This window comes from Cavia porcellus, unplaced genomic scaffold (genome assembly GCF_034190915.1).
Source record: "Cavia porcellus strain 051 isolate PalLab524CR breed Dunkin Hartley unplaced genomic scaffold, mCavPor4.1 scaffold_25, whole genome shotgun sequence".
Taxonomy (NCBI): domain Eukaryota; kingdom Metazoa; phylum Chordata; class Mammalia; order Rodentia; family Caviidae; genus Cavia; species Cavia porcellus.
In genome coordinates, this window is record NW_026947508.1 from 31,674,409 (window position 1) to 31,695,112 (window position 20,704).

General features: G+C 37.8%; 1 protein-coding gene across 34 annotated transcripts in view; it reads left to right on the top strand.

Moving 5' to 3' along the window:
- Positions 1 to 20,704, top strand: part of Macf1 (microtubule actin crosslinking factor 1) — a 342,822-nt gene that overhangs the window by 163,705 nt on the left and 158,413 nt on the right. For all 34 annotated transcript variants that reach the window (XM_063236130.1, XM_063236132.1, XM_063236140.1 and 31 more), the window contains 14 exons: positions 153 to 307; positions 1,256 to 1,532; positions 2,467 to 2,595; positions 3,566 to 3,643; positions 4,308 to 4,469; positions 5,779 to 5,883; positions 6,879 to 6,974; positions 8,034 to 8,159; positions 10,675 to 10,827; positions 12,145 to 12,299; positions 15,876 to 16,002; positions 16,523 to 16,706; positions 17,090 to 17,259; positions 20,032 to 20,210. In XM_063236130.1, coding sequence (XP_063092200.1) covers positions 153 to 307; positions 1,256 to 1,532; positions 2,467 to 2,595; positions 3,566 to 3,643; positions 4,308 to 4,469; positions 5,779 to 5,883; positions 6,879 to 6,974; positions 8,034 to 8,159; positions 10,675 to 10,827; positions 12,145 to 12,299; positions 15,876 to 16,002; positions 16,523 to 16,706; positions 17,090 to 17,259; positions 20,032 to 20,210 — 2,096 coding nt within the window. The remainder of the gene's footprint in view (positions 1 to 152; positions 308 to 1,255; positions 1,533 to 2,466; positions 2,596 to 3,565; positions 3,644 to 4,307; positions 4,470 to 5,778; positions 5,884 to 6,878; positions 6,975 to 8,033; positions 8,160 to 10,674; positions 10,828 to 12,144; positions 12,300 to 15,875; positions 16,003 to 16,522; positions 16,707 to 17,089; positions 17,260 to 20,031; positions 20,211 to 20,704) is intronic.

A 20,704-nucleotide genomic window follows, 5' to 3' on the forward strand; every position in this document is an offset into this window, starting at 1 on the left:
TTTTCTACTTCTCACCTTCTGCTTTACTGTTCAGATTAACAGTTGAGGATTCTAGCTATGTTACTTTTTTTTTCTTGTAAGTACAATAGGCCCCTTGGCTGCCTCTATGCTGTGAGATGTACTTCTCCGCTTTTGTTTTCTCTCTGTTGTAGGATGCTGCTCACCTGGAATCAGGACAGCCAGTACAATGTGAGTCAGATGTCATCATGTACATTCAGGAGTGCGAAGGTCTCATCAGGCAGCTGCAGGTGGATCTCCAGATCCTACGAGATGAAAATTACTACCAGCTAGAAGAGTTGGCCTTTAGGTAAGGAACAAGGAGCTCACACAGAAGCTTTGTTCACTATTAAGATTCATTTATCAGTGGGTCATGCTGAATGTGATGGCTTGTGCCTATAATTCCAGCACCTGGAGGCTGTGGCAGGAGGGTCACTACAGGTTTAAGGTCAACCAGGAGTACATAGCAAGATCTTCTCTTTCAAAAGACCAAAAAGAAAAAGAAACAAAAAGACTGGATGAAGAGATAGACCCTCAATCTTATAACTTGGGCATTAGAGATCAGCATTTCAATGGAATATTATATGTACATATTTTGGGCAGGAAAATTCTTGTAGAGGAATGTTTCCCTTTGTGCACCCCTCTCCCACTAAGTGCTTGCAGTATATCCTCACCTATTTTAGAATGACTTACAGAGCTGAGATAATGTACCCAGTTTAGAAACCCTGGTGATCATTCTGTAGAGGAAGAAACTGAAATGCAGAAAGGGTGAGAATTATTTGAAGTCATATGGCAATCCATTGTTTATTCTGTTATACCTCTCAAGAGTTATAAAAATAGTTCTTAACACTGGAATTTGGCATTTGCCTTGAAGACAGCTCCAAATTGCTGAAGATGTTATAATACCCCTTTGCATTCATATAGCACTTTTTAAAGACATTTTTCCTATTATAAAAATTTTTATTTTTACCATATTATCTACTGAACAGTCAAGATTTCAAGTATGTTATAAATATACAACTTTTTAAAATTTATTTTTTATTGGTACCAGGGATCAAACTCAAGACTGTGCTTGCAAGGCAGGCGCTTATGCCGCTAAGCTAAATCCCCAGCCCCTTAAATATACAACTTTTTTGAAACACTTTTTCGAAATAATTTTCCAGTTATGATCTCACTTTTTTTTACCATGTTTTTGTCTAATATAATGAAAATTTTAAGTATGTTATAAATTTAAGTCTCTTTTTCTTCTCCACTGTAGGGTTATGCGCCTACAGGATGAGCTGGTCACTTTGCGTCTAGAGTGTACAAACTTGTACCGGAAAGGTCATTTCACTTCACTTGAATTGGCTCCACCCTCTACTTTAACCACTACTCACCTGAAAGCAGAACCCCTGACCAAGGCAACCCATTCTTCTTCTACCTCCTGGTTCCGAAAGCCCATGACTCGGGCTGAACTTGTGTCTATCTCCTCCTCTGAAGATGAAGGCAATCTCCGATTTGTATATGAACTACTATCTTGGGTGGAAGAAATGCAGGTGGGTATGTGCCAGTGTCCAAGAAGTTCATGCATTGCGCAATTTACTGGACCTAGCAGCTTGTCTTAAGAGGACTCTGATACATATTCCTTTAATTACTGATCCTGCCTGGATGTAAGATCTTCCTCTTTAAATATTAAATGTGTAGGACCAGTATAGTTTCTCATAGTCCCTCTTTAAATAGCAGAGCTTCTGGCTTTGGGGAATCTGTTCCCTCAGCTAACAGTACCATGAATGCTTATTGAAGAAATCAGTGTTCATATATCTCAAGTTATCATTCCTGAAATTTTCATTAGCAAAGGAAATTTTTTTAAATTTTGTTTTAGTTTAAATTTACAAGCTTTTTGTGTTACATAATCCCAAAAATTTATCCCAACTATTTATTATAGGATAATGGTTCAAATTAGGTATTGTCCTTAACTTTCTAACCCTTTTGTTTTATATTAAATTTTTACTATCCCAAAAGGTCTCCTGTATCAATAAATAAAAATACTCAAACTATTCTAAAATTTTCTTTCATTGGGTAAGTCGATACCATGAATAAATGAAACAAAATATTTCAAGTAGTTTTTCTTATGTCTGTTCTGATTATGAAATAGAAAGATACTTCATAAAGAGAAATCCCTGAATTGCAATGTTAAACATGTTTAGTCTATGAAGACCTCTTTTTGATTGTTAAACTCAGAAATACATTCTCATACGTAAGTAAACACAGCTAGCTGCCTGCATTGCAAGTATGTGAGCTTTCCTCTCCTACTCTTTAGGGGTGATTATGCCATATTCACCTTTAGAAAGTCATGAATGGTGAAGATTGTTTAGGTGTCCTTTTACTTAATCCTCTGCACCTAGCCACCTTCTCTAAACATTGATTTTGACCATTTTCTTTTCCTATCTGTTCAGCAGTAAGTTATAACCTATTTTTTTCATTTTTTAGATGAAACTGGAACGAGCAGAGTGGGGCAGTGACCTGCCTAGTGTGGAGTTGCAACTGGAAGCACAGCAGCACATTCACGCCAGTGTAGAAGAACTAGGCTCGAGTGTCAAAGAAGCCAGGTTGTATGAGGTGTGTAGTATTTGGAATCCACATTATTTAGGACAGGTGGATTGGGTAGTATATGATGCAGCCGGTTTGCATGGTGCAGCATTTTCTTTAGAGAAGGGGCATTGAAAAAGAATGGGAATGATTGTCAGCTGTGGTGGTCCATACCAGCGATTCCTGCCTACACTGGAGGCCAAGGCAGAAAGATCACCATGATTGAGCCCAACCCAAGCTATACAGTGAGACTTAGTCTCAAAAGAAGAAAAAAATACAAAAATGAATGAGAATGATAAATAGTGTCTTACAGCAAATACCCTTTCTATACTGTGTCCTGATAAGTCTTCGAAATAACTTTGTAAAAAAGGTATTTTTTTTAACTGAGCCCCTCATAGTAAAAAGAAAAGTAATAGTGGAGGCTAAAGTCAGAATTAGTAGAAACAGTACCTAAACTCAGGCTTTTTAAAAACCCAGCATGATGGTGCATGCCTATAATCCTAGCATTTTGGAAGTTTAGCAAGAGGATTGTAAATTCAAGGCTAGCCTGGATTGCATTGTGAAGCCCTGTCTCAAACGAAACAACAAAAAGCAAAAACAAAACAACCCCAAAGCATCAGACCTTTTGCCTCCAAAAATTCACGGTCCTTTTCCTTGCTGTCTGCATGTAATCGAGAACCAGTGATCTTCACACTTTTTATTTCAGCTCTCCCTTTCAAGAAACGGTGAAGTAGTTTGGTAATCATCAAGCACAAGTCTCGCTTTAAAGCTTTCCAGAATTGCTGGAAGGTCTATTACCTAGTTGTTGTTATCTGATGAACTATTGCCCACTTATTGCTTCTCTGGGGTATAAAATATGATCCAGAGATTTTGTTGTCTAAACTTCTTTCAGAGAATAGCTAATTACCTGTGTACAGACATATTATTTGTACAAGTGAAACTATAGCATATAATTTATTAGTTCTACAAATTTTTAAAGATTTCATTTCTTTCTTATCAGGGAAAAATGTCCCAGAATTTCCATACCAGCTATGTTGAAACTCTTGGAAAGCTGGAAACACAGTATTGTAAATTGAAGGTGAGTTTTGACTAACTGGTTTAGTTTCTGCTTATGGAGAATCAGTTCACTCCAAATAACCAAAAGCACATGGTTTGGCTATGTTTTAGTTTTCTATTTATTAGGTCATATTGTTTACTGTTTAGGTGTATTTATGTATGATAATAGGTTTTCCATTTTCTTTATAAGTTAGAAACCATTACCATGGAAAATTTTACATAAGCAGAACCATCCTAGTTATCCTGTTTACCAAAGCAGTGGCCATATGTTCTTTAGGACACAGAAATGAAAAGTTTGCGATTAATAGGGAGAGTATTTGTCTTGGTCACTTTCTCATCACTAGGATACAATACCCACTACTCACAACTTGAAAGAGGAAGGTTTATTATGTCTCACAGTTTCAGAAGTTTCAGTTCATACACGGCAGGTTCAAATGCAGAAAGAACAAGGTGGGAGAGCCTGCTATGGAGGCAAGCTCCACTTGTCATGGCAGCCAGAGGGCAGAAAGAGAAAAGAGAGCCAGAGAGAGAGGTACACTCTTGTAGGTCACCGAGGCCCCACCTCCCAACAGCATACTTCACAGCTGAACTCACCAGTAAATGAATACACCAATAAGTGTGGAATGTGCTATCACCTACAGATGCAAAGGCTGGCAGTTTAACCCTATAACTTTTGTCTTGTCTAGGAGACTTCCAGTTTTCGGATGAGGCACCTTCAGAGCCTACATAAATTTGTATCTAGAGCTACAGCTGAGTTGATCTGGTTGAATGAGAAGGAGGAGGAAGAACTAGCATATGACTGGAGTGACAACAATCCCAATATCTCAGCCAAGAGGAATTACTTCTCGGTGAGTCTGAACACAGCAGGCCTGTCATGTTTATTTACTAGCAGCAGAAAGACACAGCAAGTTAGTTTGCCTCAAGAGCCCCCGTTAGAGTTGCGGTCTGATAAGTAGAAATAGGGATCCTGCTTAACGCATGTACGTATCTGAGAAATGCATATAGAGAGGCACACAGTAGACCCTTCTAATTAATATATTTGGAATGTATCTAGAAGGGCAGTGTCTTGAGTGAACAGCATAACAGTATGTAAGTTCAGTCATTTCAGAAACCGAACAGCTTGTAGTTAAGATTACAGCCTTTATAGTGAAACAGACCTAAGTTTAAGTCTCATTTCTTTACTAACTAGCTCTCTAACCTCAGACAAGTCATTTAATCTTTTTGGATCTTTGTAAAATAGAGTAATACCCACTTCATAAGATTGTATAAAAGGTTAAGTAAAACTTAATAAGTTAATCTGGGCAAAGTAATTGTAGAAGGCTTAGTATTTTTTTGACTGGGTTACATGCTTGGCTTTCCACACATTTCTGAATTCTCCTTGTTAATTCATTTAGTAACATTTTTATCTCAGTCTCTTAATTTGTAAACTGGATGGGAAAATTCATGGAACGACGAGGCAGTTATGTTTTTCAATGAAAAGTGCAAACAAGCAAGTAGGGATATTTTTGCTACTTTCAGTATTATATAAGGTTGTTAATGATTTCATAAACCCCATACAAATAGAAGACTTTTTGCTAAATTTGAGGTTCTTAAAAAATATGAACTTCTCCTAATTGGAGAGAGCATATGATTCTTCTGAAGAAGAAAGAAGTAAAAGTCTGTGTGAGAACTGAACTTAAGTGTAACAAACATATAAAGTGTCTTGGAAGCATCATGGAGAAAGGATAAATGTGACAGGAAGATTTCACAGAAGCATAGGCACCTAAATTGGATCTCTTAGTATGAATAGAATTTAGCAGCAGAGGAGACACTGAGGCTAAGGAAATGGCTGAGCAGAGCCCTCGAGTCTGTGATCCCACTCTCCTGTCATGTCCTCCACTGGTGCGCTGATGCAAGCTGCCTGCCCCAGCCACATTTTCCTTTTCCGTGCCTTCAGTGTTCCTCTGCTTTACTCAGATCTGACTCAGGTCTTTGTCCTTTGTGAATTGTTTTCTACTAATTCCAGCATTTGGCACTTTTCTGAAATCTCGCATGTGCTGTTTATACATCTCATTTTGGCACCAATCCTGGCTCCTTAAAGAATGGCAGGGAACCCTACTTTTTCTTTATTGTTATACCTTCCCTTACTACACTTGTAAAACTGAATTTAATTTTTAGGAGTTGACAGTGGAACTGGAGAAGAAACAGGATGTGTTTCGGTCTCTACAAGACACAGCAGAACTGCTGTCACTTGAAAACCACCCAGCCAAGCAGACAGTGGAGGTATGTAATTTGCAAACTTGTGAAAGTCAAAGACTTAGAAGCTATTATTAAAAAGAATATTCAAATTGGAGGCTTTGCTCTTTTGAAAGGTCTAAAGCAATGGTGGCAAACCTATAGTATGTGTATCGTTTTTATTTTAAGACAAAATATGTTGGGGCTGGGGATTTAGCTCAGCAGCATAAGCGCCTGCCTTGTAAGCAGGCAGTCGTGAGTTCGATCCCCGGTACCGATAAAAAGGAAAAAGACAAAAAACAAAAGAACATATGTTAATGTATGAGTTGGTTTTTCCAAGCTACAACCTCAGCATTCAGGTTTAATTGTGGTGTTGGCAGTTTACAATAAATAAGCAAGATTGGGTTATAGTTTGGGCACTCATATCTAAGAGGTTTGCCATCACTGGTCTAGAGGAAATGTCAGGGATCATTCATCTTTGTATCTTCCTCCTTTTTAATCCCAGACTCTTCTGTAGTCTTCAAACACCTGTGAGCAGTTTTGATAGCTAAGAATACTAGGAAAAACAGTGTATAGCAACCCTGACTTTATGGAGGAAAGTGACTTGGATTATATGCCTTCATATAACGATTCATCCAGCCTCTGGTTGATGTAGTGCTTTTGTCTAGAGAAGAGAGATAGTAGAATAATACAGGAGGAATTTATGCCTAGATTTTGCTGCCCCATTGATTTCATTGCTACTGAGTGTGAAGAGACCTTTTTTGTGTAACTCCTTCTAAGAAAGCCAGGTGGGATAGATGGCAAACCTGCTTCTCATGGGAAGCATTGAGTAGGTGCCAGCTGAGTATCTCTATGTCTCTTTTATTGCTTTTTTTTTTTTTTTTTTTTTTTTTTTTTTTTTGGTGGCACTGAGGATCTTGTGCTTCTGAGCTAAATCCTCAGCCCCTGGCATCATTAGCAGAATTGTGTGTGAAAGGAGCATATATATTGTACATTGAGTCTGTTAAACTCATACCCTGTGTCTGTGTGCTTGGTTGTTGCAGGCATACAGCGCCGCTGTGCAGTCCCAATTACAGTGGATGAGGCAGCTGTGCTTGTGTGTTGAACAGCACGTGAAAGAGAACACAGCTTACTTTCAGGTATGATGGGCTTTGTGTGATTGTGTGTGCATACCTTTGGAAAATGAGATTAAGAATATGTCTGTATCAGTTAGCTTTTACTAATTGTGTAAAGTTCCTCAAAAAAAAAAGAAACTTGAGTTGTTTAAATTAAAAATCATTTAGTTCGCTCAGTCTGGGCTGGCTCAGCTGAGTGGTACTCTTCATTGTATTTGCCATCTGTGTGACTGCAGGCAGCTAGCAGACAAGCAGGGGACTATCTGATCCCAGATAGCATCACTCAAATGTCTGACAGTCGCCTGGGTGACAGGGTGCAAGACTGTGTTTCTCTAGCATTGCATAGCCTTTTTCACAAAGTGCCTGTGGCCCAGAAGCAGTAAGAGAAAGCAAGACCCTGTGCACAAGTACTTTTTCCACTTCTGTCACACTTGTTGATAAACCATTGGTCAAAGCAAGTCATATGGCCGTGCCCCACTTCCAGGGGAAGAAATTGAGATGCCACCTCCTACCAGGAGGAGCTGGTAAATATTAAGACCTCCTCCTACCAGTCTATCATAACATGAAAGAATACACTGCTTATTTTTGGCTGTGAGTAGTGCAGGAAGTAAGTTCTTATGTGTTTTGCTCTAAATTAATAATCTCTGATCATTTTGTAATTATATCATTGGATTGAAACAATGGCTTACACAAACTGTAGGCTTTGTATGTCATCCCTAACATTTTACAAACATGGCTGTGGGGTTTGTTTGTTTTTTTGGTGGGAGTGTTGTTTTGCTTTGCTTTATTTTCTTTGAGATAGAGTCTTGCTATTTAGTTGAGGCTGCCCTTAAACTCTCAGCAGTCTTCCTGCCTCAGCCTCCCATGTGCTCAGATTATGGACATATACCACCATGCTTGTCTTTGATGTAGCTTGTTAGCCTTTCAGTTTATACTGCTGTGGACTTTGTAATCCAACTATCGCTAATTCAGTAGCATGTAATCAGTAGAGATTGCTCAGGTCAACATGGTCAGATTCTTTCTTAGTTAACTCTGGGCATTCTGAGGTGTCAAGCACAAGCCCTCTTCCTTATTTTCCTACAGTTCTTCAGTGATGCCCGAGACCTTGAGTCATTCTTGAAGAACCTCCAAGATTCCATTAAACGAAAATACTCCTGTGACCACAACACCAGCTTGTCTCGCCTTGAGGACCTGCTGCAGGACTCCATGGTGGGTGTTGCCTCAGTGGGAATGGTTACTTCTGAGAAACAGTGACCTGTCAGCTGCTGCTGTTTGTATCCTTGAGAGCTCCTAGGCATTCTTGTAACAAAGGCTGGCTCACGTCCAAACACTTTAATGGGTATTTTTTCTTTCTCTTTTCGTTTTCCTTTCTTTAAAGAAGTTTTCACAAGATTTCTCTGAGTGTGTTACCGCCACCTCCCCTGAGCCACTCAGTGCTCATTGTAGTTGCTTTGTGTCTTTCCTGTTTGAATGCAGTAGTTGGAGCCAAGGATTAGGTGTGTAGTGTGAAGAACAGGATTGACAGGGGTTCACCGACAGCAGTTTGTTTTTACTCTGTTATGCAAAAGAGAATTCTAAAAAGTGAAACCAACCTGAGTCCAATGTTTCCACTGTGGTTTATTTTGGTAATGATGAGGTATTAAAAATCTGATTTTAATTAAGACCAACATTAAAATCTTATTTAGAGGTAATACAGTGTTTTTCCAGTTTATTTATGTAGCAATATTAGCCTTTCAAAATAATTTTACTTGCAGTATTTAACCTACATTAATTTTATATTCATTTGCTCCAGTGAATTATTCTTTCAGGAGTGCTGGTTATAAAATTAGTAGCAGAGCTACTTGCATTTACTGAATATATTACTTAAGAGTTGGCAAGACATGGCATAGCTATACCTCAAATTAAGAGAAATACATTTGCAGTAGGGAAATTACTTTTCCTGTGTGAGAAGCCTAGGGATTATCATATTTCAATACAAATTTCCAACTAGAATGAGAATAACAATCCAGTAGAGTTTGTTTTGTTCTGTTTGTTTTCAGTGGTGGGGATTAAACCTAGAGCCTTGGACATGCTAGGCAAGTGCTCTACCACTTGAGTCATACCCCCACCCCTCCCCTGATACTTTGAGGATTAGTAAACTTTTGTGCAGATTTATATTCAGTGCTAGACCTGGGCAAATAGAATGTGAATTTAATTAATTTGGAATGCAGTATAAAAGCCTGAATTTTCAGTTGTCTTTAAAATGTCTCTCAGAGGTACTCCAAGCAGGAAGGAGGAATATAATCCTTGGCTGTTATCTCTTCCTTCCCACAGAGTACCTTCCTGTGATAGGGTAACTCTGCAACTGTCATATCTTCTCTTCTCGAGGGTCGCTGCTCTGTTCCCTCCTCTCCAGGTCAGGGGCATCGGGTTGGCGGCGTCATCGGGGCATGGAGTCACCTGGGTCTGCTCCTCAGCTTGTCCGTCAGGTTCGGGAGCATCTGTCCTGGCTTCTGGTTCTTTTCAGAACTTTACCACGCTAAGCACTTGGTCTCTGCAGCTTGAGATGTTTGGCTGTGGGTTAGACACAAATTTACATCTTTGTGGAAACTGAAATGGGTAGACCAGCTCTCAAGTATAGAAGTATGGCTGTCTTCCCTGATGTATTCCATTCCTCTTTCTTAATAAGTTAAAGTTGTATTTCTTCCAATCATGCTCCCGGGGACAGGCACAGGTAGTTCGTTTAAGCATTTCTTTTTCTTTACTTGCATATTCTTAATTCTTTAATGGCATTTCTTAACATTATTAACTCTTTATTCTCATCACATCTATGCTCATCCTAAGAAAGCCCTCTTTGGGGAACTGTTATGCCTCACAGTGGGTTGAAACATCCTGAATAATAGATAAAGGCTTATCATTTACTCACTAATGGAAATGGTAGTAGATGACTACCAGTTTTACTAAGAAGTTCATTAGGTTTTAAGATAATTGGGTTTGCAGAGATTTGACAATTTCAGCTTTGCATGTTATTTCATTCAAACCAATCAAATTTACATGAATATAGCATGGCAAGGTACTAAAGGTAAACCTTAAGTTATTTATTGTGATGGCTTCACCAACAGCATTTGCTTGTGAGTTGTTGGTTGAAGGACTAAGATCTTTCTCTAGAAAGCTTTACTCAATTTAAGAAAGTTAAATATGTGGTGCAGAGCTTGGGAGATAGAATTATTTTTAAAATGTTAAATCATTTAACTTTAGCTGCTCCTAAGCAGTAAGGGAAGGACTGATTTCTATCAGTAAGAAAAAACAATAATACTAATAATATATTATTATGCAATATTATGTTATTATTATATTGATAACTTCTACATTCTCTACCCATAATTGAAGAAATCCTTTATTAGCTATGTAGCTGTATTTGACAACTATAAGTTTGTGTTTGTTTTACTTTTGCATGTGGCTTTATGGGTCATTAAAAGAGGCACAGAAAAAAAGGGGGGCACAGAAATTTGCAGATTTAGAGTTACAAAAGTACTTGGTAGAAAACAGAAATGTTCTCTCCTTTTTTTTTTTTTTTTTTTCTTTTCTTTATTCTTGTCTAAATCTTTAAGATGCTCCATCAAGGATCCCTACTTAACTGAGAAATGACATTCTCTAAGGGAGTGGAGCACTGAGTTTTCATTATTGACTTGGTGATCCTGAGTAGCACCATTAATGTCCTTTGGTTTTTCTTTTCATTTTGTAGGATGAAAAGGAGCAGCTTATACAGTCCAAGAGTTCGGTTGCCAGTCTTGTCGGGAGATCAAAAGCCATCATTCAGCTAAAGCCACGTAGTCCAGACCATATGCTAAAGAGCACCATTTCTGTGAAGGCCATCTGTGACTATCGACAGATTGAGGTGAGGAGCCTTTCCTCTTGAGGGAAGAGAGAAAGAAGGTAGGCCTTCAGTAAGGATTATGATTATAGGAAAAGGTCGAGCTGTAGACGTTGGGAATTTAACAGTGCTCAGATTCCTCCCATCATTAAAAAAGAATTCATCTGTACAATCGTGACCTGCTTCTTGCCTTGGTGATTGTCACCATCATCCCCCTATTACCAAGTTGTAAAGAGTGGAACTTTGTGATATGTAGGAGGTCCTCTTCCCCTTCCCAGCTCATCCCTACAGTTAGTAGGACCACCAAGTCCTACTAAATACCACCTTATAAATATCCCTTTAAGGTACTCTGTGTTCCCGCTGCTATGACCCTAAGTCAGATCCTAAGTTTCTTTCACTTGAATTATTTTATTGACCTTGTCATGTTTAGCACATTCTTATCCTGCCACCAGCATGGTATTTAAAAAAAAAAAAAGTTCACACTCTTCTACTTAAGTCCTATAATTTCTCATTGCAATAGCAGGCACTCTGCAAAAATCTGTATACCAAAGATTGAGTGAATAAAAGAGAGTGTAGGACTGCATTTTCCTATGTCTTGGTATTTCTGTCTTCAGAGTAGGAATAATAACATTGATGTCTCTGAAGTGAAAACAAAATTTTGGTTTTTTTGTACTGGGAATCCAACTCACAACCTTCCCTTTGCCAGGCAGGCACTTAGGCCACTGAGCTGAATTCCTGGCCCCAAGTGAAAAATATTGATGAGTCCAAAATGCTTACACATTTCAGAAGTTTTGAGTGAAATGATGGGAAGAGAGTGAGAAGTTTCAAAAGAGTAATGCCACAATTATTTATGTTCCTTGATTTTTACTCTAACAATTTTTGGTATCGAGAATCCTCTTGAGGGTTTTTTGTTTGGTTTGTTGATGGATGTTCTGTTTTATTTTGAAACAGGATTTTGTTAATGTAGTTCAGGCTGGCCTTCAGCTCACTATGAAGCCCAGGCTGGCCTCAAACTCTTGGCAGCTCCCCCTCTGTCAGCCTCCCAAATGCTAGGATTATAGGTGTGCACCACCACATCTGGCTGTTGAAGGTTTTATAGTCTCCTCATAACTCATATACTGAGCTATTTCACATATAACAGTAATTTAATATAAATACTTAATTCTTTTATTTGATATGTTGTATATGTATAAAATCAGAAACCTCCACTAAAGTGCTGCAGATCTTTTCTTAAACAGATTTTTCTTTCCTTAAGAATTTCATAGCCTTTAGATTAGGTACCAGGTAATAGTAAGTTGTTGACTTCTCCATTAACAATAACTTGTGACTTTATCCCTTCAGATCACTATTTGTAAGAACGATGAATGTGTGCTGGAAGATAACTCTCAGCGGACCAAATGGAAGGTGATCAGCCCCACAGGAAATGAGGCAATGGTGCCATCAGTCTGCTTCCTTATCCCTGCGCCCAACAAGGACGCCATTGAAATGGCCAGCAGGTAACTGTGCTCAACCAAGTACAGCCACCTCTGCTGTTTGTCTTAGGTAAACTTAGGAGCAGAGAAGCCTGCATTAGTGATCTCCCAGAACAGAGCAAGCAAATGAGAAGTTTCTTCTGGGAAGTCTTGCGGTTACAGAAATGAAGTCTCAGTTGCTAGCCACAGTAGATCTTCAATAATTCCATGATACTTCTTTTTCAAAGAATTCTTGCCAGGTGTGGTGGCTCACTCCTGTAATCCTAGCACTTGGGAGGCTAAGGCAGGTGGATCCAGACCAGCCTAGGCTACAAAGTGAGCCCAAGGTCAGCCTGAACCACATAGAAAGACCCTATCTCAAAAAGACAAAAAAAAAGGAATTCTTTTGTTAAAAACAGGTTACTCTCAGAGGGTTGGGATTTTTAAAGTAACTTTAATTTATTATAAAGTATTTTATATATACATTGTAGAAAATTGGATTATACTACAGAGCTTATTATAATGAAAACTAGCCAAGTGTTGTGACACATGCTATAGTCTCAGCTACTTGGAAGGCTGGAGCAGGAGAATCTCTTGAGCCCAGGAGTTTGGGATCAGCCCAGGCAATACAGCAAGATTCTGTCTCATGAAAGAAAGACTGGGAGGGAAGGAAGAGAAAATGAGCGGTCATCCCCCCCACCTAAGGTTCTACCCAGCAGAGAGAACTATCTTCAACTCTGTTAGGTTTTTGTGGGCTTGGCCTCCAAATTTCTAAATTTGTTACTGAAGGAAGTAAATATGTATCTTTATACGTACTTACACCCATAGCTTCTTTTCTTCTGAATGTAGGTATGTCACAATTATTTATTTATTTATTTATTTATTCATTCGTTCATTCATTCATTTATTTATTTATTTTTGTGGTACCAGGCATCAAACTCATGACCTTGCAGGCAGGCGCTTATGCTGCTGAGAATTGTTTTAATACTGATTTTTGAGGTTCTTATTACATTGTAGCTGAGCTGGGTAGCGTACTTGAAGGCATCATTATGCCTCACCCCTCTGACCTCATCTTCTGCCACACTTCCTATACTCTGCTATTTTTCCTGGTTTTAAAACAGCAAGCATCTTTTTACCTCAGAACTTTTGCACTTTCTGCTTTGTTCAGATGGTTACATTTTTATTTTTGTCTGCATCTTCAGCATCTGGAACCATTTCTGGTACATAGTAGGAACCCAAACAGTTGTTAAAGAATGAATAAGTGATCAAACATATAAATAGTTTTATTAACTTCTTGTATGACTTTATTTTTTTGGAAATTAGGTAATTGCTTTACTGTTTAGTTTGCTTCTCTGTCTGCATGTTAAGAATTTATCACCAAATTCTTTCCCTGTGTTGTGGTTTGTGTCTAAATGTCCCCCCAAAGCCTCGTGCAGCCATGGGAGTGGGTTTCTGCAGTTTGGGATTGATTCATGGTCCACTGCTGGGATTATGGGTGTGGTAATATACCCACCCCGAGGCAGGTAGCCTATATATAATATAGGGACAGAAAGTCTTCTCTTGTTCCTCCCTTTTGCTCCTGTTGCTTTTGCTGATTTCTGTCACTGTGCACTATTGCCCTCTGCCTTGGAGCCAGACGAGTATGCTCTAAAACTTCCACAAACTGAGCTAAATAAACCATTCCTTCCTTAATTCTGGGCATCAGACAGTTTGTCTCAGCAACAAGAGACAAGTAACCAACACACCCTGTCACTACAAAAATCTCATCAAATGTGGTCAAGCACCACATACAATTTTTATTTTTATCTTGTTATCATCTCTTTTAAACCATTCTATCTTACTTTATTGATCTGTATCTGCTCCGTAACCCTAATTTAGTGCTGCCTGTGGATTTTCACATCTCCTGGGGATTCACTTCACTTGTCTTTTGTGTTGGAACCATGGATTCCACATCTTGTTTGTTTGTTACCTGGTTTGGAAGAATACACTCTTCAGAGCTACAGAAAAAGACCACATGGGTCGTACATTTTTTGGCACTTCTGTATCTGAAAATATCTTCGTTCTTCTTCACAATTACTGGCCAGATATATAACTTTTTAAAAATTATTTTCACTGTGAACCCTGAAGACATGCTTTATTTCCTAGTTTTCAAGGTTTCTTATTTATCCTTGCCCCCTTTGAAAGGTTTACATAACAGTAAAATTAACTGTTTATCCAGTGCAGAATTACTGGTTTTCACAAACAAAATTGTGTATACACTACTCAGTGCAGAATAGTTTCGTATTTCTGCTTTTTGAATGAAATCTTTATTCTTCTGGAAAAACTCTTTGCATCTATTGTGCTAATGAATAAACTGGAAACTCCTCTTTCAGATCTTGGAAAATTTTTCTAAAATTATTTCTTGAATTGTTTAAATCTCTATGGGTTTTTGTTGTTGTCATGTTTTCCCTGTTCTTGCTTTCAGGAATTCCCATTGTTTTCAGATGTTGGACTTAATGAGCTGTTTCTCTGATGCACTCTTATTTTCTGTTTTTCATTTATAGTTTAGCCTTCTTTTGAGATTCCCTGAACTTTTTATTACGTTAGTGAAATTTCAGGGATTTTTTTAAGAATGAGAATATAAATTAATGAGTTTAATGTCTCATTTAAATAATGCCCTGCTTCTAGTTTGCCATCCTATTCTTTATATCTCACATCTTCTCAACTTTAGTAAAATCCAGGTAATGCAGCATTGTATCTGTGTGTCTGCAGGTCTTCCAGATGCTAAAATTGAGGTAGGCTTGGGGTGCTTATGAAAATATCTCAGGCCCAGTATGCTGTAGTTTTCTTTTGAATATCAAGTGAACTTCTTAAATTGCTATTAGCTTTTAAACATTTTGGCATTTTTGTAAATTTATAGAACATAGCAAACCACTTTTTAAACATTAGTATCATCATTTTTCAACAGTTCCAAATGGAATTGTTTTATCTGCATTTTTTTTCCCCTGGGGCTCTCCCTGGCTACTTCATATACTTACAAGTGTATGTCTCACATATATTTTATATATTTATATATAGTTTTATTTGTTTTTATTTTTTTATTTTATTTTTTTGAAATAGAGTCTAGCTGTATAGTTCAGGCTGGCCTCAAATTCATTGTAATCCTCCTCCCTCAGTCTCCCAAGTGCTGGAGTTATGGGTATGTGCCACCACGACAGGGCAAAAATTCATTTTCAACAATAAGTAACAACAGAAAATATACATTTAATGGGATACTATTTGTTATAAATATTCTATCAGTACATATTAATATTACCTGATGGTGGGTTATTATTTTGGAGACATTGGTATGTGCATTTAATATATGTTAATCAATTTTGATCTCATGTCCCCCTTCTATCTTATAATAGTGCTACATTCAGATATCATATTCAAGATTATTAATTATATGTAAATGTGATATACATAATACTGTAGCAAATCCAAATTTATCTGCAAAAATTCCTGTGCTATCAGAGCATGTTGCCTTTGCTTACCTGTAAGCTCAGTTCTGCTAAAGGCAATCACAGTTTTCTGTGGAAGGCCTTTGTTGTGGAACTCAAGTCTTAGAAAGGCTATAGCTAGGTCTCTTGTTTTTTCTAGGGTGGAACAGTCTTATCAGAAGGTGATGGCCCTTTGGCATCAGCTGCATGTTAACACCAAAAGCCTTATCTCTTGGAACTACCTGAGGAAAGACCTTGACCTTGTACAGACCTGGAACCTAGAAAAGGTGATTGTGAAAATGTTATCTCATATTTGTATCATATTGGGAAATTTTTCAGAAGAAGCCTTTGTCATTAGTGTGAGACTTCTTCCCAGCCAAAGGAAATGAAGGGAATAAGAAGCACTGTTTCAAGTTTACAAATAATTCAGAAATTAAATTAGGAGCCAAAATGATAAGGATATTCCTTGGTGGAAATAAATAATATCTTAGGCAAAGGGAGGTTGTTCTCTTCTCTCTGCAGGAGAGACATCTTTGTGTAAAACTGTGTAGTGGTAAAATACTGGTGGTCAAACAGCTATTAAATGTCATATCCAGTGAGGCACAGATTGTGTTCTTGGGGTGCTGGTAGTGTTGTATTTTTTTATCTGAATACTATTTACACGGATGGATTCAGTTTGTGAAAATCAAAGTGTTACAGTTATGATTTCTACACCATTTTGTATATGTATATGTTAGATTTTAACAGAAGGGGGATAAGTATTATGTTCCTATTTTATTGAATTTTCTCTTGGTTGTTTCTGTCTAGCTTCGATCCTCAGCACCAGGGGAGTACCACCAGGTGATGAAAAACCTCCAAACCCATTATGAAGACTTTCTGCAGGATAGTCATGACTCTGCGCTCTTCTCAGTGGCTGATCGCTTGCGCATAGAAGAGGAAGTGGAAACTTGTAAAGCCCATTTTCAGCACCTGATGAAGTCCATGGAGAATGGTGTGTGCACTGGGACAAGGGAGGGAGAATGATGGAATGTGCACCCTATTCATACAAACTACAAAGTAACGTCACCTGGAAATAGAGGAAATCTTACACAGATAAATTCTCAAATTTGCAGAAGATGATATTTTGATTGTTATTGCCAACTAACCTATCACATTTTCTTGTTACTATAACATGCTTGAGTCCTTAAAAGACAGTAAAAAATGCAAGGACTATAGGATCAGGCAGTTTCTCTAAAAGAGATGAGACCTTGATTTCATCAGTGACATACCTAATCTGCTGGTACCCTCTGTCTGAGGGGAATCTATTGTCCTTAGCTTTGTTGATCACTAATAAGAAACTTAGTGGTCCTTTGTTTTGTGTTTTTGTATTCACAGAGGACAAAGAGGAGACTGTGGCCAAGATATACATATCAGAACTGAAGAATATCCGGCTACGCCTGGAGGAGTGTGAGCAGAGGCTGGTCAAACGAATTCAGTCTCCAGCTAGCTCTAGAACTGACAAAGATGCCCGGCAGGACACTGCATTAAGGATTGCAGAGCAAGAGGTAAGTAAGCCCCAAGAGAAAAATGAGCTGGTGGTAGTCAATGCTTTCACATTAGTTGGATGGTGAAAGAGTATGGACCCTAGAAAATGGGGCACACACTCATACTACTACTCAAGAATCCTTCCTTCTGGTCTGCACATGCTTTTTACCTGAGGAGATACATGTTTTCAGCTGCAAGGGTATTGCTAAATTGATTATTTAAAGATTTGAGAAGGCAGGTGGACTGCTAAATTGTTCTCAGCATTGTGTTTGGGCTATGTATCCTGGAGTTACTTAGTAGAGATGCTTCTATTCTTTATGTTACTTTTTATGACTTATCTACTACATGTGGTGACCTTTAGTCCTGACTCAATAAATATAAGGAGACATTTATATTTTAGTGTGGGCTATCATGCACACGGTCTCTAACTTTGAGCAAACTAACTCATTCTAAGTTTTCTTTATTGTAAAATAAAGACAATAATGCATAAGTTGCAGAGTTCTTTAGAAATTTAAACAGTGAGTACATATAGTGTGAGTTTCCTAAGAAAAGTAAAATGCTATAAAAATACAGTATTCTTGAAATGAATGAAGCAAATAATGCTTTATTAAGTTCTCTGCAGTATGCAAAGGAAAGAAGTCATGGTGCTGGTTTTTTACCTGTCATATAATAAAAGAAAAATAAAAGATTGAAGATACTTTTAGCAACTTCAATACAAACTATGCCATAGGCTAGTAATTAGTATATTTTTTAATTTCCCAGCAAACGTTAGTGAAGGACTTTAGAGTGTTTATTAGAAAAGTTTTGCTCAGGATGGTATGAAACAGCTCTATGAAGATTATTATATTTATCTGAAAGTGTAAAAGGTATGGCCCAAATGGCAATATGAAAAGTGATTTTTCTTATTTTTCTCAGTTATGCCTACACCTGCAGAGAAAAATGGGAGACGTAGTATGGCTTTCACTGGCTGAGTGGGATTATATATGTCTATCTATGTACAGAGTCCTCAGAAACTGTAATTCTCACGTGAAGATTTTCTACTTTTCTGTAGTCATATAAAAATCTGTTCATCCTTGGGTGAAATAGAACATGCTGAGACCTCTTGCATTCATTCATTCATTCATTCATTGCTGCAGTGGTAGTGATTGAACCCAGGGCTGCTGTACCACTGAATTATACCTTAGATCCCAGTCCTTTTAAAAATTTTTATTTCGAGACAAGATCTTACTGAATCACTAAGTTGTCTAGATTGGGTTCAAATTCATGATCTTTCTGTTTCAGTATCCCAGAGTTCTAGGATTATATGCATATACCACCATGCCCAGAAGCATTTTTGCTTCTGTTGTGCTTTTATTTGCTTTTTGATGTAAGAATCTCACTGTGTACTCTGGGCTTGGCTCAGACTTGTTGTGTAGTTCAGGCTGGCTTTGAACTTGTGATCTTGCCCCAGCCCAAATGCTTGGAATTACAGCATGTACTCCAGCTATGCATCATAGTTCTTTATCTTTTAACATCGGTGCTTGTGGTTTTTTTTTTTTTTTTCCTTTTGGGCTGTTTCCAAGATTGTATTTTTTTTTGAATAGTTTACTTTTGACAAAGCAAGATATTCCTGGTTCCTCTTGCCTTTGTCAGCCCCAACCCAAGAATCATTTACTTTTCCAAAGAGCTCTGCTCCTTTTGCTTAGAGAATATATTTAGAAATCAAGAGTTGAGTTCTAAATGTGCTTAAAACTGTGTCATTGCTTGTGGCCTGCTCTACAGCAGCCATAACTAAAAAACACACCAATGTAATTATACATAAATAAACACATACATGTTATATATACACACAGTCATACATGTATATATGTACATCTGGGTGAGTATATACAAGTAAATGTATCATCTAGACAGGTCAATATATGAATCTGTCGGCGTCTATCCAGTTCCATACCAAAGGCTTATTCTAACCCTCTTTGTACCTCCTGTTCCTGAGGCTGAAAAGTGTGCTTCATGCTGCCTATAATATATCTATTTGTTGTACAAATCTAGTATTATATTAGTAGTTTGAAGATTGCGTAAACATATCACTACTACTGCATAACCAGACCTACTATACCAGAGTTTAACAGTTATTTATAGGTCTTCTTTTCTTTAGCCTGAAGATATATCTATAGTCCAAACATTATCTTCAGGAACTACTTGTATATATTCTTGTACCTGCCTATTAAGTATGATTGTTATTAATCTCAAATACAGTTAGACTGGTTTATTTCTGTTTGTGTTACATTAGGAACTCTTCCCCCCTTCCCCATCCTTCATTATTTGTTGTGTTGTTGTTGTAGTTTATAAATTTTATTTGCAAATTTTTAAAATTTTTTATTAGTACATATTTATAATTCACATAGTTTACAATCATCTTGGAACATGGTTACATATACATGTTACAGCCTATTTTTAACCCTCCCCTCTTTTAAACCCCTTGTTTTAAAAATGTAAAAACAGTAGTTTATAGTTTGGTCAACTGTTTTGTATAAGCATTTTGATGTTTCTAATACTTTGCTTTTAAAATAAGAACTTCTAGCTGGGTGTGGTGTAACGCATTTATAATCTCAGCACTTGGGAAGCTGATGCAGGGGGATTGTTGCCAAATTCAAAGCCAGTTTGGGCTACATAGTGAATTCAAGGCTGACCCGAACTACATAGTGAGCCCTGGCTCAAAAAATAAACAAAAAAAATTAAACTAAAATCAAAACTTCTAATATCTTTTTTCAATTCTGTCTCTGTCTTTATTGTGTTCTTGTTGCTGACAGCACACTCAAGAGGATTTGCAGCAACTGAAGTCTGAGCTGGATGCTGTTTCTACAAAATGCAACAGCTTCCTCCATCAGTCTCCATCTGGTTCGAGTGTCCCAACTCTGCGTTCAGAGCTGAATCTGCTGGTGGAGAAGATGGACCACATCTGTGGTCTTTCTGCTGTCTATCTGAATAAGTAAGTGAGCTGAAGTTTTGGGCTAAAGGGCAGTGTTTTTCATCGAGAAAAATTAGAAATTGTTTGTTTGCTTACGGTACTGGGAATTGAACCCAGGACCTTCTCACTGAGCTACATCTGCAGCACCTTTTAGAAGTTTTTGAGACAAAGTTTCACTAAGTTCAGTAAGTTGCCCAAGCTGAGCTCATACTTGTAATCTTCATGCCTCAGCCATCTAAAATGCAGGGATGAGCCACCGTGGCCAGCTAAGATTGCAGATTTTACAGAGCATTTACCTGTGACGAGAAGTTTTGACTTTATTTCCTAGTAACATGGAGTGTGTTGATTTGGACTGCATTGAACAATGCCAGTGATAAAGATGAGGAATTCATTTGCAGTGTTAGCACTGTTTTGTACCTTATTTCTGTCTGAGTAGATACCTCTGAAAATAATTCTTAAAGGCATTAAGGGAAAGAGACTAAACATTAAGAAGAAAAATTCCAACTAACCTACAT